This window comes from Oncorhynchus clarkii, chromosome 7 (assembly GCF_045791955.1).
Source record: "Oncorhynchus clarkii lewisi isolate Uvic-CL-2024 chromosome 7, UVic_Ocla_1.0, whole genome shotgun sequence".
NCBI lineage: Eukaryota > Metazoa > Chordata > Actinopteri > Salmoniformes > Salmonidae > Oncorhynchus > Oncorhynchus clarkii.
This window is the reverse complement of record NC_092153.1, coordinates 78,333,962-78,361,329: the sequence shown is the minus strand read 5'-3', so window position 1 is coordinate 78,361,329 and position 27,368 is coordinate 78,333,962. Positions and strand designations below refer to the sequence as shown.

The following is a 27,368-nucleotide window of genomic DNA, read 5'->3' as shown; positions in this document are numbered from 1 at the left end:
ATAGTTATTCACATCCCTGCCCCACTGTTGACATTCAGTAACTATAGTTATTCACATCCCTGCCACACTGTTGACATTCAGTAACTATAGTTATTCACATCCCTGCCACACTGTTGACATTCAGTAACTATAGTTATTCACATCCCTGCCCCACTGTTGACATTCAGTAACTATAGTTATTCACATCCCTGCCCCACTGTTGACATTCAGTAACTATAGTTATTCACATCCCTGCCCCACTGTTGACATTCAGTAACTATAGTTATTCACATCCCTGCCCCACTTTTCCAGTAAAATGCCACCGGGTTTTATAGGACTGAATCATAATAAAAGCTAGATTCCAAATTTAGATCTAATCCCAAAATAAGTAGAACATATATTATATTGTTTATCTGGCCTTGACACTGATTAGGGTGACAAACATTGGCATAGCAATTGTTCTGACAAATCCAGCACAACCAATGTTGGTCACTACTACCCATTTTATAATTGGATGGTTCAAGCCCTGAATGCTGATTGGCTGAAAGCCGTGGTATATCAGACCATATACCACGGGTATGACAAAACATTTGTTTTGTCTTTTCTAATTACATTTGTAAGCTCGTGGGTTAAGTGGTATATAGCCAAATAAACTACGGCTAAGGGCTGTATCCAGGCACTCTGCGTTGCGCGTATAAACTGCCCTTAGCCGTAGTTTATTACCATACCCCCTTGGGCCTGATTGCTTTAATAGATCACAGATAATAAATATAACAAAGATAATAAAGATAAGAAATCTAACAAAGATAATAAATAGAACAAAGATAATAAAGAGAAGAGTCTTTCTGTATCTTTCTCATCTTCACCCAGTCACCCCTGTCTCTAAGATACACAATCTATCACATTCCACCCAGTCACTTCTTTCTCTAAGATACACAATATATCTCATTAGACAAAGAGAGATAAAAACTCCACTACAGCAATGTCAACTAAATCTACCTTATCATAGCAGTGTGACTACACATGTTTTTAACAGTTTTGTTTGTGACTCTGAGTCACGGTTCCCTATAGTGTCAGTAACAAAGAGGATGACTGAGTCATGGTTCCCTAGTGTCAGTAACAGAGAGGATGACTGAGTCACGGTTCCCTACAGTGTCAGTGACAGAGAGGATGACTGAGTCACGGTTCCCTACAGTGTCAGTAACAGAGAGGATGACTGAGTCATGGTTCCCTATAGTGTCAGTAACAGAGAGGATGACTGAGTCATGGTTCCCTACAGCATCAGTAACAGAGAGGATGACTGAGTCATGGTTCCCTACAGCGTCTGTGACAGAGAGGTTGACTCAGCACTTGGCAGGGGGAAATGTTCCTACATTCTATCTTTTTCTAGAGGCCTTTGCCTCAAGGGCAGGAATCAATTTAAGTTTAGGCAAGACATGTGATTGGTTAAGTGTATAGTTAGTTTTTGGGGTGGGTATGGCAACCCGCCCCCCCATGCTGAGCTTTTTTGGAAAACTCCACTGAGCCAGGACTTGGATGAGGCATGTGTACCAGTTGTAATTCTACAGATATTGTGTGTGTGTGTGTGTAAATGAGAGAGAGAGAAGCTTTGACTATGTACAGACACATAGTGAGCATAGCCTTGCTATTGAGAAAGGTCGTCGTAGGCAGAGAAGTGAAGACAGGCTATGTGCACACTGCCCACAAAAATGAGGTGGAAACTGAGCTGCACTTTCTAAACTCCTGCCATATGTAAGACCATATTAGAGACAAATATTTCCCTCAGATTACACAGACCCACAAAGAATTAGAAAACAAACCCAATTTTGATAAACTTCCATCTCTATTGGGTGAAATACCACAGTGTGCCATCAATTTCACGACTTCCGCCGAGGTCGGTCCCTCTCCTTGTTCGGACGGCGTTCGGTGGTCGACTTCACCGGTCTTCTAGCCATCGCCGATCCACCTTTCATTTTCCATTTGTTTTGTCTTGTTTTCCCGCACACCTGGTTTGCATTCCCTCCATTACTCGTCTTGCATATAACCCTCTGTTTCCCCCCCATGTCTGTGTGTGGAATTGTTATGTGTAATTGTACGTGTACCCCAGGCTGGTTTGCGCCGGGTTATTGTTGACCCGTGCGTGTTTAGTTTTCTGAGCGCCGTGTTTTGTTCGCCTCAATAAAGGGCCCCATTTCTGCTCTCCTGTGCCCGACTTCCCTGCAGACAGTTACTCACTCCTTTACAATCACAGCAGCAAGATGTGAGACAAGAAAAGGGCAACCAGTGAAGAACAAACACCATTGTAAATACAGCCCATATTTATGCTAATTTATTTTCCCTTTTGTACGCTAACTATTTGCACATCATTACAACACTGTTTATAGACATAATATGACATTTCGAAATGCCTTTATTCTTTAATTTCACATTTGTTTCTTATCTATTTCACTTGCTTTGGCGATGTAAACATATGTTTCCCGTGCCAATAAAACCCCGTACACTGAAGTTGAAATTGAGAGAGAGAGAGAGAGAGAGAGACAGAGAGAGAGAGAGAGGGGGAGACAGAGAGAGAGAGAGAGAGACAGAGAGAGAGAGAGAGAGGGGGAGACAGAGAGAGAGAGGGGGAGAGAGAGAGAGAGAGAGAGAGAGAGAGAGAGAGAGAGAGAGAGAGAGAGAGAGAGAGGCTCCTACCAGGCATGTGCACCATGCGGCAGTTACAGTTCTCCACCAGGTAGCGCGTCTCACAGTCGATACGGCAGGCCGTGAGGCTGTAGGAGCTGAAGAAGTCAGAGTCTATGGGAGTGGACTTGCAGTCGCCCCACGGAGGAGGCAGGTACGTCAGCTACAGGGGGGAGGGAGAGAGAGAGAGAGAGAGTGAAAGAGAGAGAGAGAGAGAGAGAGAGAGAGAGAGAGAGAGAGAGAGAGAGAGAAAAGGAACGTTAGCTATAGAGGAGAGACAGAGAGATGGAAGGACATACTCTGCACCTATACTGATAAAGAGGAGAGACAGACATCTCTGGGAACTCGATGAACAATGTTGAAGAAAAATAAAATAAACATTTTCTGTTGTTCTAGGCCTAAAGTCCTGGGTAGTTGCAATGCAGGCTTTTGTTACAGTCCATCACTAACATTACCTCATTGTACTTTTCTACTAATCACGATAAGTTACAATCAGGTTAGCGCTGGGCTTGGACAAAAGCCTGCACTGCAACTGTTTCTCTCCTTGCAGGGCTGGAGTTAGACACACTGGTTGTGTGTGAGTTAGTGAGGCCGAGGCCGCTGTATGTGTTTGTGTGTGTGTGTGTGTATGTATGTTTGTGTCTCTTTGTGTGTGTGTGTGTGCATGTGTCTGTGTCTCTCTGTGTGTGTGTGTGTGTGTGTGTGTCTGTGTGTGTGTGTCTGTGTCTCTGTGTCTGTGTGTGTCTGTGTCTGTGTGTGTGTGTCTGTGTGTGTGTGTGTGTGTGTGTGTGTGTGTGTGTGTGTGTGTGTGTGTGTGTGTGTGTGTGTGTGTGCATGTGTCTGTGTCTCTGTGTGTGTGTGTGTGTGTCTGTGTCTGTGTGTGTGTATGTGTGTGTGTCTGTGTCTGTGTCTCTGTGTGTGTGTGTGTCTGTGTCTGTGTGTCTGTGTGTCTGTGTGTGTGTGTGTGTCTGTGTCTCTGTGTGTGTGTGTGTGTCTGTGTGTGTGTGTGTGTGTGTGTGTGTGTGTGTGTGTGTGTGTGTGTGTGTGTGTGTGTCTCTGTGTGTGTGTGTGTGTGTGTGTGTGTGTGTGTGTGTGTGTGTGTCTCTGTGTGTGTGTGATGAAGTAAGTACCAACACATTAACTAAACACATAGATCCTTCTACCACATGGTTCAGAGTGGGGATTACTGAGTGTACCAATACATGTTCACACACACACACACACACACACACACACACACACACACACACACACACACACACACACACACACACACACACACACACACACACACACACACACACACACACACACACACAGACACACACACACACACACACACACACACACACACAGAGAGAGAGAGAGAGACACACACACACGTTCTGTCCCATCTCCTCCCCAAAATCGAATTAGAAAACGATAATGATTTCTCTATTTGTTGTTTCAGATGGGAGGATTCATAGTGGTGCGAAGGCAGAATAAAATAGATTGAAATTAAACAGTGCTGGTCCCAATGGCCTGAGTAACACACAGTGTCCCACATGACACCCTATTCCCTATATAGTGCATTACTTTAGTCCAGGACCCTATTCCCTATATAGTGCACTACTTTTGACCAGGGCCCATAGGGTGTAGGGAATGGGGTGCCATTTGGGATACACAAAACGAGTTTTCTCTGGGTTTGTCCAACTCATCATCTGTTTCATACCTGTCTAAAGAGCCAGCCGTCTGAATAATGATTTCACCATGCTTGGTGGTTCCCTATTCGCTACACAAGCCACCCACATTCATTGTAGCTTTGGAAAGCATTTGTGGAGGCTTGATTCTGCTAGTCTTTGCGCGTTTGCAACTGTCTGTGAAGCTTTAGGCTTTTTATTTCATTCCCCTTTTCCCCTTTTTCTCCCCCATTTCGTGGTTTCCAATTGTTAGTAGTTACTATCTTGTCTCATCGCTACAACTCCCGCACGGGCTCGGGAGAGACGAAGGTCGAGAGCCATGTGTCCTCCGAAACACAACCCAACCAAGCCGCACTGCTTCTTAACACAGTGTGTTCCAATCTGGAAGCCCCGCACCAATGTGTCTGAGGAAACACCGTGTACCTGGTCAGCTTGCAATGCGCCCGGCCCGCCACAGGAGTCACTAGTGCGCGATCAGACAAGGATATCCCTACCGGCCAAGCCCTCCCTAACCAGGACGACGCTAGGCCAATTGTGCGTCGCCCCATGGACCTCCCGGTCGCGGACTGCTGCGACAGAGCCTGGGCTGAGTCTCTGGTCCCACAGCTAGCACTGCGATGCAGTGCCTTAGACCACTGCGCCACCCGGGAGGCCCTAAAGGCCTTAGGCTTTTTAACGGAAACCGTTAAGTCTCAGTAGAAAGAGAAACAAATGGTTGTGTTGCTTAGTTTTGAACCAGAGTTCCTCGAATTGAAGGTTACTGGCTAATTCGCTGAGGCTGAAGTGAGTATAAATGTTTTATAGGCTTTAGCCTATGTGTCTGTCTGTGTGTCTGTGTGTCTGTGTGTGTGTCTGTGTGTGTGTGTGTGTGTGTGTGTGTGTGTGTGTGTGTGTGTGTGTGTGTGTGTGTGTGTGTGTGTGTGTGTGTGTGTGTGTGTGTGTGTGTGTGTGTGTGTGTGTGTGTGTGTGTGTGTTTGTATGTGTGAGAAAGTGGGAGAGAGAGAGTGTGAGGAAAGACAGAGAAAGAGAGCTGAGGAGAGCTCTGAAAGATTCTTTTTCATAAATGGTAGAGAACATTCTGGATTATCTTCATTAGAAGTAGAGTAGGGGATAGTGGGGTAAGTTTAGCAAAAAGTGTAAGTTGAGCAAGCCTTGTTACAAAATGTATAATTTTACCAAATATTTAGGAAGAGGTCATAATGTCATGGAGTTTGTGAAGAAGAAACCCCATTGAAAAATCAAGTTAGGTCCAAAAAAACAGACTTTCACCAAGTCACATGAATTTATTGTGTTAGAGGTTTCACAGTGCTGGTATCTAAACCAAAGTAGATCATTTTAAGATACATCAGGCCTCTATCATTTTCAACATGAAGTCCTACAACTAGCATGGAAGTGCATCCTTGTAGCTGTGAGGGCTAATATTGTCAAAATGTTAGAAATTGAGCCAATGGCCATGGTGTAAATTGAGCCAATGATTGAGCTAATGGCCATGGTGTAAGTTGAGCCAATGATTGAGCTAATGGCCATGGTGTAAGTTGAGCCAATGGCCATGGTGTAAGTTGAGCCAATGGCCATGGTGTAAGTTGAGCCAATGATTGAGCTAATGGCCATGGTGTAAGTTGAGCCAATGATTGAGCTAATGGCCATGGTGTAAGTTGAGCCAATGATTGAGCCAATGGCCATGGTGTAAGTTGAGCCAATGATTGAGCTAATGGCCATGGTGTAAGTTGAGCCAATGATTGAGCCAATGGCCATGGTGTAAGTTGAGCCAATGGCCATGGTGTAAGTTGAGCCAATGGCCATGGTGTAAGTTGAGCTAATGGCCATGGTGTAAGTTGAGCTGATGGCCATGGTGTAAGTTGAGCTGATGGCCATGGTGTAAGTTGAGCTGATGGCCATGGTGTAAGTTGAGCTGATGGCCATGGTGTAAGTTGAGCTGATGGCCATGGTGTAAGTTGAGCTAATGGCCATGGTGTAAGTTGAGCTGATGGCCATGGTGTAAGTTGAGCTGATGGCCATGGTGTAAGTTGAGCTGATGGCCATGGTGTAAGTTGAGCTGATGGCCATGGTGTAAGTTGAGCTGATGGCCATGGTGTAAGTTGAGCTGATGGCCATGGTGTAAGTTGAGCTGATGGCAAGTTGAGTAAATTGAAGTGGGATTTGAGGTAACAACAGGGCCTATGTTAAAATAGTTTTTTAAAAAGTACAAATTGTTTGTTAGGCGGTTAAACCTGTGTTAAAAGATGCTTATAATGATTAAAGGACAACAAGTGGTTGTGATTGTATTGAATTGTGTTTGGGAAATAAAGATAGACATTGTTTGAAAAAGGTAGTGGAAATATTTCATTCAGTGTAGAAATCTGTAGACGGCTTAATCCCATAGCTCAACTCACCCCATACCCAGGATAAATTTTGCCAATAGACCACTTTGTTTGGATATGCTATGTTTTCAAAACGCTAATGTTTACATGAATTCTGATTATTTCCAGGGATATCACAACATCCTGAAATATATATAAAAAATGATTTAATTTAACCAGGAAAGACCAAATTCTTATTTGCAATGACCACCTACCCCAGCCAAACCTTAACCCAGACAACACCCTATGGGACTCCTAATAACGGCCGGTTGTGATAGAGCCTGGAATTGAACCAGGGTCTGTAGTGACACCTCTTGCACTGAGATGCTGTGCCTTAGACCACTGCTCCACTCGGGACATATCTTTTTCAGAAAGAAAACTATATTTCCCTTGACGGAGTGATGCTGAGTGCCAATGTAAAAAAATCCTTATCTTAATGGCCTAGTGCAGTCAAACACTTGATCTTCCTGCGTTTTACAGTGCATTCAGAATGTATTCAGAGCCCTTGACTTTTTCCACATTTTATTACGTTACAACCTTATTCTAAAATTTATTAAATCGTTTTTCCCCTTTTCAATCTACACACACACAATACCACATAATGACATCACAATACCCCATAATGACATCACAATACCCCATAATGACATCACAATACCCCATAATGACATCACAATACCCCATAATGACAAAGCAAAAACAGGTTTTTAGATTTATTTTTACATTTACATAAGTATTCAGACCCTTTACTCAGTACATTGTTGAAGCACCTTTGGCAGCGATTACAGCCTCAAGTCTTCTTGGGTATGACACTACAAGCTTGGCACACCTGTATTTGTGGAGTTTCACCCATGATTCTCTGCAGATCCTCTTAAGCTCTGTCAGGTTGGATGGGGTGTGTCGCTGCACAGCTATTTTCAGGTCTCTCCAGAGATGTTAGATCGGGTTCAAGTCTGGGCTCTGGCTGGGCTACTCAAGGACATTCAGAGACTTGTCCTGAAGCCACTCCTGCGTTGTCTTGGCTGTGTGCTTAGGGTCATTGTCCTGTTGGAAGGTGAACCTTTGCCCCAGTCTGAGGTTCTGAGCACTCTGGGGCAGGTTTTCATCAAGGATCTCTCTGTACTTTGCTCCGTTAATCTTTCCCTTGATCCTGACTGGTCTCCCAGTCCCTGCCACTAAAAAACATCCCCACAGCATGATGCTGCCACCACCATGCTTCACCGTAGGGATGGTGCCAGGTTTCCTCCAGATGCGACACTTGGCATTCAGGCCAAAGACTTCAATCTAGGTTTCATCAGACCAGAGAATCTTGTTTCTCATGCTCTGTGAGTCAATTAGGTGCCTTTTGGCAAACTCTAAGCAGGCTCTCATGTGCCTTTTACTGAGGAGCAGCGTCCATCTGGCCACTCTACCATAAAGGCCTAATTGGCGGAGTGCTGCGGAGATGGTTGTCCTTCTGGAAGGTTCTCCCATCTCCACAGAGGAACTCTTTAGCTCTGTCAGAGTGACCATCGGGTTCTTGGTCACCTTCCTGTCCAAGGCTCTTCTCCCCTGATTTCTCAGTTTGGTTGGTCAGCCAGCTCTAGGAAGAGTCTTGGTGGTTCCAAACTTCTTCCATTTAAGAATGATGGAGGCCACTATGTTCTTGGGGACATTCAATGCTGCAGAAATGTTTTGGTACCCTTCCCCAGTTCACCATCCTGTCTCAGAGCTCTATGGACAATTCCTTTGACCTCATGGCTTGGTTTTGGCTCCGACATGCACTGTAAACTGTGGGGCCTTATATAGACAGGTGTGTACCTTTCCAAACCATGTCCAATCAGTTGAATTTACCACAGGTGGACTCTGATCAAGTTGTAGAAGCATCTCAAGGATGATAAATGGAAACAGGATGCACCTGAGCTCAATTTCTAGTCTCATAGCAAAGACTCTGAACATTTCTGTTTTCTATTTTTTTATACATTTGCAAAAATGTCGAAAAACCTGTTTTCGCTTTGTCATCATGGGGTATTGTGTGTAGATTTAAAATGATTTAATTCATTTTAGAATAAGACTGTAACAAAATTTAGAAAAAGTCTAGGGTCCGAATCCTTTCCAAATGCACTGTATACATATATTTCCACACTATGAGTTTGGAATAACACTGTGAAATTGATGATGATGCCCATTTAGTGTAAGAGCTGTTTTTGAAAAAATGCCTGAAATTTCTGCCTGTTTTGGTGGGTTGGAGTTTTGGCCTGACATCAGCAGGCAGTAAATAGACCAATAAGAAAGAGAGTTCCAAACCTCTGCCAATAACATATCATTTTCAGGTTGCCCCTCCCCACTCTGACCACTCAGACAGTCCTAGCAAAATTCTTCCTTGAGAAATTGCTCTTTGCTTAGAAGCTATTTTTGTTTATATTTTGACAATTTAATTGAAAAAAAAAATCACAGTAAGGTACTTAATTGTTACCTAGAAATGGTTTGATATTAGGATAAAAAGGATCGGACCTTTCATTTATATATTTGCACCAAAACAGTTTCACGCTAATGGAGAGCTTTGGAACAAAAGGGTTGAAAGTGACTGTATTGCATTAGATTAATGAAAGCTGGGACAGAACCTCTCTCTAATGCTGGGAATGTTAGTGTGTGTTTTTGTGTGTGTGTGTGTCGATGTCAGTGTGTGTTTTGGTGTGTGTTCAGTACAGGTCTAATCAGGCTGCGGTGGGATTATGTATGCTGATGGTGTTGTGGCTGCAGACCACGGGATGCCTACCTCTCTATCTCCTCGCTCTCTCTTTCTCCTCTCTCTCTCTTCTCTCTCTCTCTCACTCTCTATTCTCTCTGTCTGTATGTCTCTCTCTCTCTCTCTCCTTTCTCTCTCTCTCTGTCTGTCTGTCTGTCTGTCTGTCTGTCTGTCTGTCTGTCTGTCTCTCTCTCTCTCTCTCTCTCTCTCTCTCTTTCTCACTCATTCACCGGACACACACACCAAGACATAAGTGGCCATGGCAGGATTGATAATATGAACAAATTATTCTCCTATGTTTCTTTCATCATACGTATGTGCGCATTCACACATACACACACACACACGATATACACACACGTACATTGTAATATTGTTGTATTTTGTGTTGTAGATACGTATGTAGTTGTGTAATGATGTTTTATGGTGTACTGTTTTTTGTTGTTGTGTGTGATGTGCCTTAATGGGCTATTTTTGCTGGACCCCAGGAAGAGTAGCTGCTGCCTTGGCAGGAACTATTGTGGATCCATAATAAACCCCAGGAAGAGGAGATGCTGCCTTGGCAGGAACTATTGTGGATCCATAATAAACCCCAGGAAGAGGAGATGCTGCCTTGGCAGGAACTATTGTGGATCCATAATAAACCCCAGGAAGAGTAGCTGCTGCTACAGGAAATGTTCTGGGCAAGTACTACAGTCAATATGTAGATAGAACTTCGGCAGCCTTTTCCTTAAATTTGCTTTGTAAAAATCACCAGCTACAATGAATGTAGCCTCAGGATATCTAGGTTGCATAAAGTCCAGTGAAGTTCTTTGAGGAATGTTGTGGTATCGGCTTGAGGGGGATATACATGGCCGTGACTTTAACTGAAGAAAATTATCTTGGGATATAATACAGTCGGCATTTGATTGTGAGGTATTCTAGGTCGGGCGAACAAAAGAACTTGAGTTCCTGTATGTTATCAGAATTACACCATGAGTCGTTAATCATGAAACATACACCCCCGCTCTTCTTCTTCCCGGAGAGATATTTATTCCTGTCCGGGAACTTAACTGAGAACCCAACTGGTTGGACAGACTCAGACAGTATATCCCCAGAGAGCCATGTTTCCGTGAAACAGAGTATATTACAATCCCTGATATCTCTCTGGACAGAAACTCTCGCCCTGAGTTAGTCAACTTTATTATCCAGAGACTGAACATTAATGAGTAATATACTAGGAAGCGGTGGGTGGTGTGCGCGCCTCCTAATGTCCTTGTCCCATCGCGCACTAGAGACTCCGGTGGCGGGCCGGGTGCAGTGCACGCTGACACGGCCGCCAGATACACGGTGTTTCCTCCGACACATTGGTGCAGGTGGCTTCCGGGTAAAGTGGGCATTGTTGTCACGACGTGGCCCTTTTTGGGTGTATATCGTGGCTCCCCCCTTTCTCTCTCACTCTCTCTCCCATATCAGGTTTTACAACGGTCATAAATACCTGGTAAAAACTGCCATGCAGTATTGAGGGAGAAAGTCTATGGAGAACAAAGAGCTTCTCTTGCCAAAACTCATAATCCCCAAAATGGGAGAATGAAACAATATTTATATTTTTGAGAATGTGGGAATGGTCCGTGGACACTTAAGGGACAGTCATGTTGATTGTGTTTCATTTGGTAATCTCATGAAGGACAGGAAACACACATAACTGTATCTCTTAAAATGTAAATTTCCCAGCTGTCAGGTTTACATCTACAGTAGATGTTCGATAAAATTAATTAGTAAATATGAAACTATTTGTGAGAAGATGTAATGTGATGTTGGCCTTCTAAATGAGATACTAAACAAGATACTTCTAAATGAGATACTAAGATGTAAAGTTTTAACTAGTCAGTGGCCACGCCCTGTGAGGCCAGACATTACATCAGGCATCATGGAATCACACTTTTTTCCAGTATAAAACTACTTCATACAAAATGTACAATAAGTCAGAGAGCGCCGGGACAGAGGGACATAGTCCCCATGTTGTAATGGATACAATTCTATAGGCCATTAGACTAGAAAACATGCAGCTGACGCTACATGTGAAATGGTTAAGAACTACAACTCTATAGACCATTAGACTAGAAAACATGCAGCTGATGCTACATGTGAAATGGTTAAGAACTACAACTCTATAGACCATTAGACTAGAAAACATGCAGCTGATGCTACATGTGAAATGGTGAAGAACTACAACTCTATAGACCATTAGACTAGAAAACATGCAGCTGACGCTACATGTGAAATGGTTAAGAACTACAACTCTATAGGCCATTAGACTAGAAAACATGCAGCTGACGCTACATGTGAAATGGTGAAGAACTACAACTCTATAGACCATTAGACTAGAAAACATGCAGCTGAAGTTACATGTGAAATGGTTAAGATCATACAGCGTGTAGCGTTTGCTACACGGCTGGAAATGGTTGAACTCTGAGACTATCGATCACTACAGAATGAGAGCAAATCCTAGACGTAGAATTACCAGTCTGCAGCTGGAAATTACGTAAGTCTAGTACGAGAATACCGACAACCGCGGAAGCATCTATTCTATGCAACGACCATCTGTACACCTGACGTATCAAATCAAATCAAATTAATTTATATAGCCCTTCGTACATCAGCTGATATCTCAAAGTGCTGTACAGAAACCCAGCCTAAAACCCCAAACTGCAAGCAATGCAGGTGTAGAAGTACGTAAGCAGTATCCATTACAACAGACACTATCCAGAGCCGCTGAGAAAGCGACAACTACGAAAGACATTGTGACTTCTGGGGAAGTTAACCAGAGTCTCTCTGATGAACTGACTCTCCAGCAGATGGACCGGCGAGCCCAAAAGAGAAGACAACAACGAGATAAGGGAGTCAATTTATACATTGCAATTATTATTTTCAAATAATTACGCCAATTTGTATATCGCTGATTCATTATGGAAGCTAGGGTTCGTGCAGATATCCAAAGAGTTTGCGACGTTCCGTAATGAGAACTGATGAGGTAATAATAATACATTAATACAAGACTGTACTCGATAAGATATGAATTGAAAAATGTTAAGTTTTGAATCCGGCGTCCTTTTGCGTATCAATTCATAAACCATGTGCCATGGAATCGGTACATCGAAAATATCTTCCCAACTATTTTGCAATTTATATGGCACAGCTGTACATCTTTTGGTGCTTAAATGAAACTGGTATATATTTTTATTTATCACAATTTTCTTTAACCATTTTTGATCTTTAATGCAAGGCTGACAAACAAGTTTCTTACTTTTTCCCCTTCCACTTGCCTCTTCAATTTTTGTGGTAATGCTGCAATTAGTTGTTTGTAATTTTGGGTAGAGCAGACATTTCAATATGTCTGTGTTAGCTGCATGTGTGACATAACTCCACCAGTCCTAATTATGATATAATTATTTACAAAGATTATACCTTTTTTAGTTTTTTAAAAATCAATTAGTATATTTGAGTTTAACCACAGTATTTGTTGTATTATTTGTTCTGTCTTTTCAGGTGGATTAAACTGAAATTGCAACCAACTTTCTAAGAAAAATAGCAATATTTTGTTTTTAAATAACCGAAAGTGAGAGGTTGTAATCTGAATAACGGGGAAAAGGCCATTCTTGATCATGGAGTGAGACATTCTTACTAATTTACAAGAGAACCATTCAGGATTTAAGTCTAACTTAAATGACTGATTTGTATGACTGAAGCCTTTAGTGAGAGGTCTAATGCTTTAATATTTAATAATTTCTGTCCCCTGAATTCATATTCATTATATAAATAGGCCCTTTTACAGTTGTCTGGCTTGCCATTCCAAATAAAATTGAATATTTTTTGTTCATATAATTTAAAAAGCAGGTTACTAGGTGTAGGCAAAACCATAAGCAAATAGGTAAACTGTGATGTGACTAAAGAGTTAATCAGGGTAAACTGTGATATGACTAAAGAGTTATCAGGGTGATTTTTACACAAATAGACAGGTCTTTTCCTTTCCATGGTAGCAAGATATTATCTATTTTTGCCAAATTTCTAGTAAAATTAATTGGAGTTAGATTATTTCTTTCTTTCTGGATATGCATACTGAGTATGTCCACATCCCTGTCAGACCATTTTATTGGTAAACTACACCGTAATGTAAAAGTTGCATTTTTTAGTGATTCAATACTTATCATAATTTGGTTTTAATTCTGAGAGGTTAGAAAACGTTTCTAGATCCTATATGAGGCTGTGGAGGGATTCTAATTGTGGTTTTAAAAGAAAACATGAATCATCAGCGTACAACGACACCTTTGTTTTTTATCCCTGGATTTATAATCCCTTAATATTATTGTTGGATCTAATTTTAACAGCTAACATTTCAATGGCAATAATACATAAATATGACGATAGTGGACAACCTTGTTTTAACTCCTCTTGACAGTTTAAAACTTTCTGAGATGTAGCCATTATTTATTATTTCACACCTAGGGTTACTATACATAGCTTTAACCCATTTTATAAGAGATTCTCCAAAATTGAAATATTCCAGGCATTTATAAATAAACTGCAGTCGTACTTTATCAAAAGCCTTTTCAAAGTCAGCTATGAAAACCAGGCCTGATGTTCCCGATATTTCATAGTATTCTATTTTTTCCAGTACTTGTCTTATATTATCGCCAATGTATCGTCCATGTAAAAAACCTGTCTGATTAGGATGAATAATATCTGACAAAACCTTTTTAATTCTATTGCACCAAGCATTTAGCTAGAATTTTTGCATCACACAATTGTGAGTCTTTCTGGGTAAGTCTCTAAGAGCTTTGCACACCTGGATTGGACCATATGTATTATTATTATTATTATTCTTCAAGCACTGGTTGGCCGGTTGGTTGGTTGGTCAGTCAGTCGGTTGGTTGTTGATCATTGCTAGACAGCCAATTTCAAGTCTTGCCAGAGATTTTCAAGCCGATTTAAGTCAAAACTGTAACTAGGCTACGCCAATCTGGATTTGGCATAATTGTACTTCTGAAAGGTGAATTTGTCTCCCAGTGCTTGTTGGAAAGCATTCTGAACCAGGTTTTACTCTATTCCACTTATTTTTATACTAAAAAGCCATAGTCCTTGCCTAGGACTAGCATACCCATAACATGATGCAGCCACCACCATGCTTGAAAATATGAAAAGTGGTACTCAGTGATGTGCTGTGTTGGATTTTCCCCAAACATAACGAGTTGTATTCAGGACATAAAGTACATTTCTTCGACAATTTAGCAGTTTTACTTTAGTGCCTTATTGCAAACAGGATGCATGTTTTGGAATATTTGTATTCTGTACAGGCTTCCTTCTTTTCACTCGGAAGGGTACAAAAAAAAGTGTTTCAGTTCAGAATGAAACAATTAAGATAATAATAATGAAGGTTCCAACCCCTGATGGGTATATATCATATGGAATTATTCAGAGGTGGGTTCTCTTCTCTCCCAGAGAGACAAAGAGGGCATGGGAGCACTGATTGAAAAAGTGTGGATTTCCACCTAGCCACTGATGAGATTCCCATAATGTAACAGGAAAAATAAATGACAGTGGAGAGGTCAGAGTCTGTTTAAGGTGAAACTGACTGACTAGGTTTCAGAATTACCTCATCCTGCTTTCAACAAGAACACGGCCTTCAGAAATAAATACAATGAAATGGTGCATGCTGGTTGAGTAGCTGAAAACACACTTACATATTTCAGCCCCTATATAGGTAGCAGGATGACATCATCAGGAAACATGAACAAAAAAACAACCTACCACTTATCGACAACAACAATAACCGAGACAATCATTATTTGTTTTGAACAATGTTGTGCCCTCCTTCCCTGTAGCAAGCCCAAATTGGTAAGAGCCACTAATGGCAGTCTTAATTGATTGATGAATTGATTGAGTGACACCCTACCCGTTGTTCCTGACAGGATACGAAGGTCTGGAAGCCTGGGGCCACTCCAAAGCCCAGCTGGTCAATGAAGGGTGGCTCGTCCTGAGTGTGGATCTGGACCTTGATGCCTGCCTCAAATGATGTCTCATCTGGAGAGAGGAAGGGAAAGACAAGAAACATGCATCCAAAAAAATGAAGCGCCTGGTTTTACCCAGTCTGAAAAAAAGAACATCTTATCACAATTAATAATCAGAAGAACAGATGAATGTCACAATGATTTATATCATTGATGTTCCTACTGCAATGGAGTAGCCTACACCCTATCCTGTCCCATACCTCATCCATCCCCTAAACCCATCCTCTATCCATCCCCTATCCATCCCCTATCCATCCTCTAACCCCATTCCCTATCCATCCTCTAACCCCATCCCCTAACCCAGTCCTGTATCCATCCTCTAATCCCATCCCCTAACCATCCTCTAACCCCATCCCCTATCCATCCCCTAACCATCCTCTAACCCCATCCCCTATCCATCCCCTAACCCCATCCCCTATCCATTATCCATCCTCTAACCATCCTCTAACCCCATCCCCTATCCATCCTCTATCCATCCTCTAACCCCATCCCCTAACCATCCTCTAATCCCATCCCCTATCCATCCCCTATCCATCCTCTATCCATCCTCTAACCCCATCCCCTAACCATCCTCTAATCCCATCCCCTAACCATCCTCTAATCCCATCCCCTAACCATCCCCTAACCATCCTCGAATCCCATCCCCTATCCATGCCACATCCCCATCCCCTATCCATCCTCTATCCATCCTCTAACCCCATCCCCTATCCATCCTCTATACATCCTCTAACCCCATCCCCTATCCATCCCCTACCCCCGTCCCCTATCCATCCTCTAACCCCATCCTCTATACATCCTCTAACCCCATCCTCTATACATCCTCTAACCCCATCCTCTAACCCCATCCCCTATCCATACCCTATCCATCCTCTAACCCCATCCTCTATACATCCTCTAACCCCATCCCCTATCCATCCTCTAACCCCATCCCCTATCCATGCCATAGCCCCATCCCCTAACCCATCCCCTATCCATCCTCTAACCCCATCCCCTATCCATTCTCTAACCCCATCCCCTATCCATCCTCTAACCCCATCCCCTATCCATTCTCTAACCCCATCCCCTATCCATGCCATAGCCCCATCCCCTAACCCATCCCCTATCCATCCCCTAACCCCATCCCCTATCTATCCCCTAACCCATCCCCTATCCATCCTCTAACCCAATCCCCTATCCATCCTCTAACCCCATCCACTATCCATCCACTATCCATCCTCTAACCCCATCCCCTATCCATCCTCTAACCCCATCCCCTATCCATCCTCTAACCCCATCCCCTATCCATCCTCTAACCCCATCCCCTATCCATCCTCTAACCCCATTCCCTATCCATCCTCTTACCCCATCCCCTATCCATCCTCTAACCCCATCCCCTATGCATCCTCTAACCCCATCCCCTATCCATCCTCTAACCCCATCCCCTATCCATCCTCTAACCCCATCCCCTATACATCCTTTAACCCCATCCCCTATCCATCCTCTAACCCCATCCCCTATCCATCCTCTAACCCCATCCCCTATCCATCCTCTACCCAACTGGTTATACTGTTTTTAGATCTGATAGATTTGCAGTCCTTCAGACATTTGAGAAATAGATGTCCATCTCTGGTTAGAAAAGTTAAATCAACATATTTCTAGAATTGTGTATCGGAGAGTGGTGGTAATCCAACCAAATTCCAGAAAGTGGTCAAATCTTTGAAACAAAACTCCACCCCCTCATTGCCCCAGCAGGTTCTGATAGCCTCTGATCCTATACTAGACAAAACTGAAAATTGTGTTGTTTTAAACAACAATTTTGCTTCAGCTGGCAACCCGTTTAAAATTATCGTCTGAAAATTCCTCTCATTCCAATAGAGGGAGTCATCTAGTCACTTCAAAACAGATTGTATTTTCTATTTTCTAACCCCCTTTTCTCCCCAATTTCGTGGTATCCAATTGGTAGTTACAGTCTCATAGCTGCAACACCCGTACGGACTTGGGAGAGGCGAAGGTTGAGAGCCGTGCGTCCGAAATCCAACCCAGCCAAGCAGCACTGCTTCTTGACACACTGCTTGCTTAATCTGGAAGCCAATGTGTCAGAGAAAACACCGTACACCTGGCGACCTTGTCAGCGTGCATTGTGCCCGGCCCGCCACAGGAGTCACTAGTGCGCAATGGGCCAAGAACATCCCTGCCGCCAAACCGCCCCTAACCGGGATGACGCTGGGCCAATTGTGCGGCGCCGAAAGGGTCTCCCGTTCGCGGCCGGCTGCGACAGAGCCTGGACTCAAACCAGGATCTCTAGTGGCACAGCTAGCAGCGTTGTACCTTTAGTTAACTGGTCAGTTAAGAACAAATTCTTATTTACAATGACCCTTACAACACTGGGCCAATTGTGCACCACCCTATGGGACTCCCAATCACAGCTGGTTGTGATACAGCCTGGATTCAAACCAGGGGTGTCTGTAGTGACACCTTTAGCACTGAGATGCAGTGTCTTAGACCACTGCGCCACTCGGGAGCCCAGTGATGCACAAATAGAGTCACAGACTTTATTTTCCTTTCAACCATTTGATATGTATGATGGACTAAGTGCTCTGCTACAGATCATAAATCCATAGGGGCTGATTCACTTGATCCCTTCTTACTGCAACTCTCTGCCCTACTTATTGCAGAACCACTGACGTATACTGTATCTTTTACTTGACAATTGTTTCTGGTGGGTTTGGCCGGCAGGGATGTCCTTGTCCTATCACGCTCTAGCGACTCCTGTGGCGGGCCAGGGGTCAGGTGTATGGTGCTTCCTCCGACACATTGGTGGCTGGCTTCTGGGTTAAGCGATTGTGCAAAGAAGCAGTGCAGCTTGGTTGGGTCGTGTTTTGGAGGATGCATGGCTCTCGACCTTCGCCTCTCCTGAGTCCATACGGGAGTTGCAGCAATGGGACAAGACTAACTACCAATTGGATACCATGATATTGGGGTAAAAAAAAACAATTATAATAAAAGAAGAGAGCATCAGATATATATCACCAGTAAGTCACTGCTCTTCTTGAGAGGGGATACAGAGATATTTTAGTGATTGCCAAGGGAACATTCCAGGGCCTTGAGCAGGGCACCTCAGAACCTAGGTTCCTCCTTTCACTGCTATCTGTCACCGCTACATTGTTAAAAATAGCATATTTGGCCTCAATATTGGAATACGAATGAAGAATTGACGAAGAAATGCTTATCTACTCATTTGCTGGATGCAGAGTTCAACAGAGTTTAAGTGGAGGTCAAGCAAATCATAGAGAAAGCAGACTGTATTGCAATCATCTCTGATGGGTGGTCGAATGTTCGTGGGCAAGGAATAATTTACTACATCATCTCCACCCCTCAACCAGTGTTCTACAAGAGCACAGACACAAGGCACAACAGACACACTGGTCTCTACATTGCAGATGAGCTGAAGGCAATCATCAATGACCTTGGACCACAGAAGGTATTTGCCCTGGTGACAGACAATGCTGCAAACATGGAGTCCTACCCTCACATCACACCCATTGGTTGTGCTGCTCATGCAATTAGCTCCTCAAGGACATCATGGCACTGAAAACAATGGATACACTCTACAAAAGAACGAAGGAAATTGTTAGATATGTGAAGGGTCATTGAGTTAAAGCAACAATCTACCTCACCAAGCAAAGTGAGAAGAATAAGAGCACCACATTGAAGCTGCCCAGCAACACCCGTTGGGGTAGTGTTGTCATCATGTTTGACAGTCTCCTGGAGGGGAAGAAATGGCCATATCACAGTCTGCCGATATGGACTGCCCGATCAAGAAGATCTTTCTGGATGTTGTATTTTGGGAGAAAGTGGTAAGCAGCCTGAAACTCCTGAAACCTATAGCAGTAGCCATTGCACGGATTGAAGGAGACAATGTCATCCTGTCTGAAGTTCAGACTCTGCTTGCAGATGTAGGAGAATAAATCCGTACTGCCCTGCCCACTTCACTGTTGATCCAGGCAGAGGAAACTGCAGTTCTGAAATACATCAAAAAGCATGAAGACTTCTGCCTGAAGCCCATACACGCCGCAGCGTACATTTTGGACCCCAAGTATTCTGGCAAGAGCATCCTGTCTCGTGCAGAGGTCAACAAGGCCTATGGTGTCATCACTACCATGTCTCGACACCTTGTCCTGGATGAGGGCAAGGTTCTTGGCAGTCTGGCGTAGTACACTTCCAAGCAAGGGCTTTGGGATGGAGATGCAATATGGCAGTCGTGCCAACATATGTCATCAGCCACCTGGTGGAAGGGACTTTGTGGATCTGAGCCTCTTTCCCCTGTTGTCTCAATCATCCTCCAAATTCCACCAACATCAGCCGCCTCAGAGCGCAACTGGTCCTTGTTTGGAAACACACACACCAAAGCATGCAACAGGCTGACTAATACAAGGTTTGAAAAATTGGTGGCCATCCGGGCAAATTTGAGGCTTTTTGAGCCTGACAACAAGCCATCCTCAACAAGGTTGGAAAGTGATAGAGTAGATGAGGCCTCAGAGTCTGATGTTCAAGAGGTGGACATTGAGGAGGTCCAGGGAGAAGACATAGAAGCCTGAGAGGAAGACAACCAAAACTTTAGTTTCTAGACAATAATTTTACAGGTGTATGTTGAAAACGTTTTTGGGAGATGCGATGGATCATTGGGGATCATTCAATATCCTCTTTCTTTTGTTGTTCAGTGAAATCATCCCATGTGAAGAGTCAAGTCATTTAATTAAAGTTAAATTCGTAACTAAGTCATTTTTTACATTTCTATTGGAAGGATTTCATATGTCTACTTATGATGAGGTAAAATGATTATGTTTCAGTCTCCATATGATATGGTAAATACAGTATATCCAATGCAAAAAACATCTACATTTAAATGGTATAAATATTAATTATCATTATATTTCCGTTAATTCCCATATATTTACGTTAATTCCCATATATTTACGTTAATTCCCATATATTTACGTTAATTCCCATATATTTCCGTAAATTCCCATATATTTACGTTAATTCCCACGAACAGTTTCCACCTCTGGATATTCCCCAAAATGTGCAACCCTAGTCTTTCCACACATACACTACTCTACACACAGACACTACGTCTACACACAGACACTACGTCTACACACAGACACTACGTCTAAACACAGACACTACGTCTACACACAGACACTACGTCTACACACAGACACTACGTCTACACACAGACACTACGTCTACACACAGACACTACGTCTACACACACTACGTCTACACACAGACACTACGTCTACACACAGACACTACGTCTACACACAGACACTACGTCTACACACAGACACTATGTCTACACACAGACACTACGTCTACACACAGACACTACGTCTACACACAGTGGCAGAGAGAAGCACTGTATTGATTTCATCGGACTACCGCCATATCCTTTCATCTGATTCATGCAGAAACTAAGCATTCCTGACAAGAGGTACAATTAAACGACAGTAAAGAAGCATTCGATAAATCGACCCCAATCCGTCTCGATCTACAAAGAGTCGATAATGTACCGTTTTCACTGCAGCTGTGGTCCAACTGTGTCGAGGTTTGAATTTCCAGAGCGAGATTCATAGTTGGCGAAGAGGAACATGTGTTTACTGTGAAGCTTCTGATCTCCCAATGATATTATTTGTCTTCTGGAAATATCAGCGTTTTTTGAGCGCTTGATAGTATTTTAAAAACAGATTCATTAAAGCTGATTTTGAAACTGAGAGTTTGGAAATCAATTCTACATGGACTAGTTTTCTTGTCTGTCTGCCTGCCTATCTTCCTTTCCTTTGCAAGTAGCTAATGTTTGTTCTCTGTTGACTCTTTTGAAGTGGTTTCACATTTATAAACACTGCATGTTTGACATACTTGAGTACTTGGCTTCAAAAAAATCACTTTTTAGTTCAAGGTTTGTTGTGGTATGACCACATACTTCCCTAACTCCAAGATGGAATATTAGCCCCACTCCCTCCTTATGCCATCTTGAAGATCTGTGAAGATTTGATGATTGACCCTGCATTCCTCCCTCCCCCTTCCTCCCTACCTCTCACCCCCCTCCATCCCTCCCTCCATGTATCTCCCCATACTGACCGGTATTCGTCCTGTTGGATATCCATTACCTCCCTCCCTCCCTCCCTCCCTCCCTCCCTCCCTCCCTCCCTCCCTCCCTCCCTACCTGTTTCTCCCCAGACTGGCAGGTATTCATCCTTGTATATCCAACATCAGCTCCAGTCCATTACCCCTCCCTCCCTCCCTCCCTCCCTCCCTCCCTCCCTCCCTCCCTCCCTCCCTCCCTCCCTCCCTCCCTCCCTCCCTCCCTACCTGTTTCCCCCCAGACGGGCAGGTATTCGTCCTGTTGGATGTCCATCACCTCCCTCCCTCCCTCCCTCCCTACCTGTTTCCCCCCAGACGGGCAGGTATTCGTCCTGTTGGATGTCCATCACCTCCCTCCCTCCCTCCCTCCCTACCTGTTTCTCCCCAGACTGGCAGGTATTCATCCTGTTGTATATCCAACATCAGCTCCAGTCCGTTACCCATCCCTCCCTTCATGGTCACCAGCAGCGGGCGGTTATCTTGACCAGAGTTGAATGTGTAGCATTTCCCATAACGAGTGAAGATCTGAAACAACAAGAAGGAGACAAAGGGCTGTCAATGAGTGGCAGCAATATAATGAAGAACAAAGCAATGTCTGTGATTCAATTTGGCAACCAATTCCCAATAAAGGGCACTACTTTTGACCAGAGACACATGGTAACCTATTCCCTATATAGTAGGGCTGGAAATTGCCAGGGACCTCACGATACAATTTTATCACGTTACTTAGGTGCCCATACAATATGTATTGCAATTCTCATGATTCTATATGTATTGCGATTCTCATGATTCTATATGTATTGAGATTCTCATGATTCTATATGTATTGAGATTCTCATGATTCTATATGTATTGAGATTCTCATGATTCTATATGTATTGAGATTCTCATGATTCTATATGTATTGAGATTCTCATGATTCTATATGTATTGAGATTCTCATGATTCTATATGTATTGAGATTCTCATGATTCTATGTATTGAGATTCTCATGATTCTATATGTATTGCGATTCTCATGATTCTATATGTATTGAGATTCTCATGATTCTATATGTATTGAGATTCTCATGATTCTATATGTATTGAGATTCTCATGATTCTATATGTATTGAGATTCTCATGATTCTATATGTATTGAGATTCTCATGATTCTATATGTATTGCGATTTGATACTGGAATTTTAGTGCAATTTGATGTTCCAAACATATTGCTAAACCGTATGTCTACTGCAGAGAGACAAGAGAGAGACATTTGATCAGTAATGGAAATAAAAGTTCTGAAAACATGTTGGCTCACTATTTACAAAGAAGATGGAGAACAAGCTATAGGATGAAAAATACCATAGTTTTGGCACAGGTACAGGTACCTTTAGCTAACGCTACCTACAGTCACAAAAAAATAATAATCATATTTTTTTAGTTGGAGTCAAATATCTATAAAATATCATCCAAAAATAATTTTGCGGTATGTAACTGTGTCAATTTTGTTCCCCCATCACTATACTGTATATACAACGTTGTAGGTTATAGTAGTGCACTAAGGGATACACTGAATGCCATTTGGGATTTGCCCAATAAAATGTTGGGCTGTTCAGCCCAATGAATCCTTGGGGTCTAATACACCAGCTTCTGTGTAGAGAGTAAACTTTATCTACCAGAGAACAGCAAGAACAACAACAACAACACAACAAAAACAAGAACAACAACAACAAAAACAAGAAGAACAACAACAACAACAACAAGAATAACAACAACAAGAACAACTACAAGAACAACAACAAGAACAACAACAAGAACAACAACAAGAACAACTACAACAACAAGAACAACTACAGTGCCTTGCGAAAGTATTCGGCCCCCTTGAACTTTGCGACCTTTTGCCACATTTCAGGCTTCAAACATAAAGATATAAAACTGTATTTTTTTTGTGAAGAATCAACAACAAGTGGGACACAATCATGAAGTGGAACGACATTTATTGGATATTTCAAACTTTTTTAACAAATCAAAAACTGAAAAATTGGGCGTGCAAAATTATTCAGCCCCTTTACTTTCAGTGCAGCAAACTCTCTCCAGAAGTTCAGTGAGGATCTCTGAATGATCCAATGTTGACCTAAATGACTAATGATGATAAATACAATCCACCTGTGTGTAATCAAGTCTCCGTATAAATGCACCTGCACTGTGATAGTCTCAGAGGTCCATTAAAAGCGCAGAGAGCATCATGAAGAACAAGGAACACACCAGGCAGGTCCGAGATACTGTTGTGAAGAAGTTTAAAGCCGGATTTGGATACAAAAATATTTCCCAAGCTTTAAACATCCCAAGGAGCACTGTGCAAGCGATAATATTGAAATGGAAGGAGTATCAGACCACTGCAAATCTACCAAGACCTGGCCGTCCCTCTAAACTTTCAGCTCATACAAGGAGAAGACAGATCAGAGATGAAGCCAAGAGGCCCATGATCACTCTGGATGAACTGCAGAGATCTACAGCTGAGGTGGGAGACTCTGTCCATAGGACAACAATCAGTCGTATATTGCACAAATCTGGCCTTTATGGAAGAGTGGCAAGAAGAAAGCCATTTCTTAAAGATATCCATAAAAAGTGTCGTTTAAACTTTGCCACAAGCCACCTGGGAGACACACCAAACATGTGGAAGAAGGTGCTCTGGTCAGATGAAACCAAAAGTGAACTTTTTGGCAACAATGCAAAACGTTATGTTTGGCGTAAAAGCAACACAGCGCATCACCCTGAACACACCATCCCCACTGTCAAACATGGTGGTGGCAGCATCATGGTTTGGGCCTGCTTTTCTTCAGCAGGGACAGGGGAGATGGTTAAAATTGATGGGAAGATGGATGGAGCCAAATACAGGACCATTCTGGAAGAAAACCTGATGGAGTCTGCAAAAGACCTGAGACTGGGACGGAGATTTGTCTTCCAACAAGACAATGATCCAAAACATAAAGCAAAATCTACAATGGAATGGTCCAAAAATAAACATATCCAGGTGTTAGAATGGCCAAGTCAAAGTCCAGACCTGAATCCAATCGAGAATCTGTGGAAAGAACTGAAAACTGCTGTTCACAAATGCTCTCCATCCAACCTCACTGAGCTCGAGCTGTTTTGCAAGAAGGAATGGGAAAAAATGTCAGTCTCTCGATGTGCAAAACTGATAGAGACATACCCCAGGCAACTTACAGCTGTAATCGCAGCAAAAGGTGGCGCTACAAAGTATTAACTTAAGGGGGCTGAATAATTTTGCACGCCCAATTTTTCAGTTTTTGATTTGTTAAAAAAGTTTGAAATATCCAATAAATGTCGTTCCACTTCATGATTGTGTCCCACTTGTTGTTGATTCTTCACAAAAAAATACAGTTTTATATCTTTATGTTTGAAGCCTGAAATGTGGCAAAAGGTCGCAAAGTTCAAGGGGGCCGAATACTTTCGCAAGGCACTGTACAAGAACAAGAACAACAACTACAACAACAAGAACAACTACAAGAACAACAACAACAACTACAACAACAAGAATAACTACAACAACAAGAACAAGAACAACAACTACAACAAGAACAACACAGGGGTAGACAACTATACCAAACTGTGGCAACAGCATCTCTGCTAATATTACTGTTCAAGCTCTTTGATCCCGACACACAGAGAGACTCATCCTAAATGTGGTATCATAAACGCCTATTAGTTACTGTAAAAGAGCACACACATTGAAATCAAAGTTTCACGAGAAGGTTTTGCCTGTGTAGTAGCGTCCTAAGCTGATTCTGGGACGATGTTACAAGTTGGCCAAGCAAACTGTGGCGCAACGGGAGGGCAAAAGTGGAAACGACACAGCCTGGTGGGGAGGCTGCCTCAGACATGACGGGTAGTGAACGAATGGAGGTGCAATCACATTCAAGACATCAGTGAAATGGAAAAGGAAGGCTCAGGCTCCAACATCGAATGTTCCTCCAACTCGGTCAAGGAACCTGATTAAGTGATCGTCCCGAATTGTACCCTATTCCTACATAGTACCGTGAGTGTGTTCTGGAGGGCCCGAGTACAAACGCACACCCTATATAAGAAACATGGTGCCATTAGGGACACATCCCTGAAACTATTCCCCAGGTCATTGTTGTAAATGACAATGTGATCTCAAGTCAACTTACCTGGTAAAAGAAGGGTTAAATAAATCTAAATCCCAAGGCTCTCAGAAAGTGTCCCGCCCTGACCGTAGATTGCTTTGTATGTTTCTGTTTTTGTTTGGTCAGGGTGTGATTTGGGTGGGCATTCTATCTTTGTATGTCTAGGTTCTTGTATTTCTATGTTTTGGCCGGGTATGGTTCTCAATCAGGGACAGCTATCTTTCGTTGTCTCTGATTGGGAATCATACTTAGGTAGCCTGTTTTGCCACCTTAGGTTGTGGGTAGTTGCTTTCTGTTTTTGTGTCTGCACCAGACAGAACTGTTTATGTTGTTTCTCTTTGTTGTTTTTTTAAATTCAGTGTTCAGTTCAAAATAAACGTACCACGCTGCACCTTGGTCCTCACCTTCTTCCTCTGAATGTCGTTACACTGAGAGCATCAAAGGAGCTAATGGTAGAAGACTATTTATCTGTCGTATGTAAAGAATGTTGTCTCTTATGTACGGCATCTTATAGTGGCACAACAAGGTTGAGATAAATATCCATGTTTTGCATGTATTGATTCTTGGTGGAGTCAACAACAAGGGCCTGTTGTATTTCAAAAAGCTGTTTTTGAATAAAGGACACATGAAGACCAGAAGATACACGATACTCAAGGACGGACTGATTACATGAAGGGCGAAGTAAAACGGATTATTTGACAAACCTCCAACGGAAGTATTTGTGGCAGAAATGAATGATTTTGCTGTAGCCTTCCAGCCTTTCTGAAAATCGGGAACTGTCACGTGACAAAGAAAAAAAATGACTTTGCACAGCGGGCCTAAGATATTGGCACTGACACCTCTCAAGAGACGCACGTATCAACATTTAATGAAATGCCCCCTGCAATATGTCACCCATAGTAATATGAGGTTTGACCTTAAGACAGAAGTGTGACTGGGGCTGGCTGGCAGAGTAAAGTGGGAAGGGACTGACTCCAGACCTGGTGGTGAGAACTGACTCCAGACCTGGTGGTGAGAAGGGACTCACTGCAGCAGCAGCTGCCTGGTGAAGAGAAGGGACTGACTCCAGACCTGGTGGTGAGAAGGGACTCACTGCAGCAGCAGCTGCCTGGTGAAGAGAAGGGACTGACTCCAGACCTGGTGGTGAGAACTGACTCTAGACCCAGTGGTGAGAGGGGACAGACTCCAGACCTGGTGGTGAGAAGGGACTGACTCCAGACCTGGTGGTGAGGACTGACTCCAGACCTGGTGGTGAGAAGGGACTGACTCCAGACCTGGTGGTGAGGACTGACTCCAGACCTGGTGGTGAGGACTGACTCTAGACTCGGTGGTGAGAAGGGACTGACTCCAGACCTGGTGGTGAGAAGGGACTGACTCCAGACCTGGTGGTGAGAAGGGACTGACTCCAGACCTGGTGGTGAGAAGGGACTGACTCCAGACCTGGTGGTGAGAAGGGACTGACTCCAGACCTGGTGATGAGGACTGACTCTAGACCTGGTGGTGAGAAGGGACTGACTCCAGACCTGGTGGTGAGGACTGACTCCAGACCTGGTGGTGAGAAGGGACTGACTCCAGACCTGGTGGTGATGAGGACTGACTCCAGACCTGGTGATGGGGACTGAC

The 27,368-nt window shown here is 43.1% G+C and overlaps 1 protein-coding gene across 3 annotated transcripts in view; it reads right to left on the bottom strand.

Annotated features, from left to right (window-relative positions):
- The window catches only part of LOC139413880 (acid-sensing ion channel 1), a 318,403-nt gene that overhangs the window by 22,173 nt on the left and 268,862 nt on the right, over positions 1-27,368 (bottom strand). For all 3 annotated transcript variants that reach the window (XM_071161718.1, XM_071161716.1, XM_071161717.1), the window contains 3 exons: positions 21,973-22,123; positions 15,358-15,485; positions 2,671-2,821 (listed from right to left, as the gene is read on the bottom strand). In XM_071161718.1, coding sequence (XP_071017819.1) covers positions 2,671-2,821; positions 15,358-15,485; positions 21,973-22,123 — 430 coding nt within the window. The remainder of the gene's footprint in view (positions 1-2,670; positions 2,822-15,357; positions 15,486-21,972; positions 22,124-27,368) is intronic.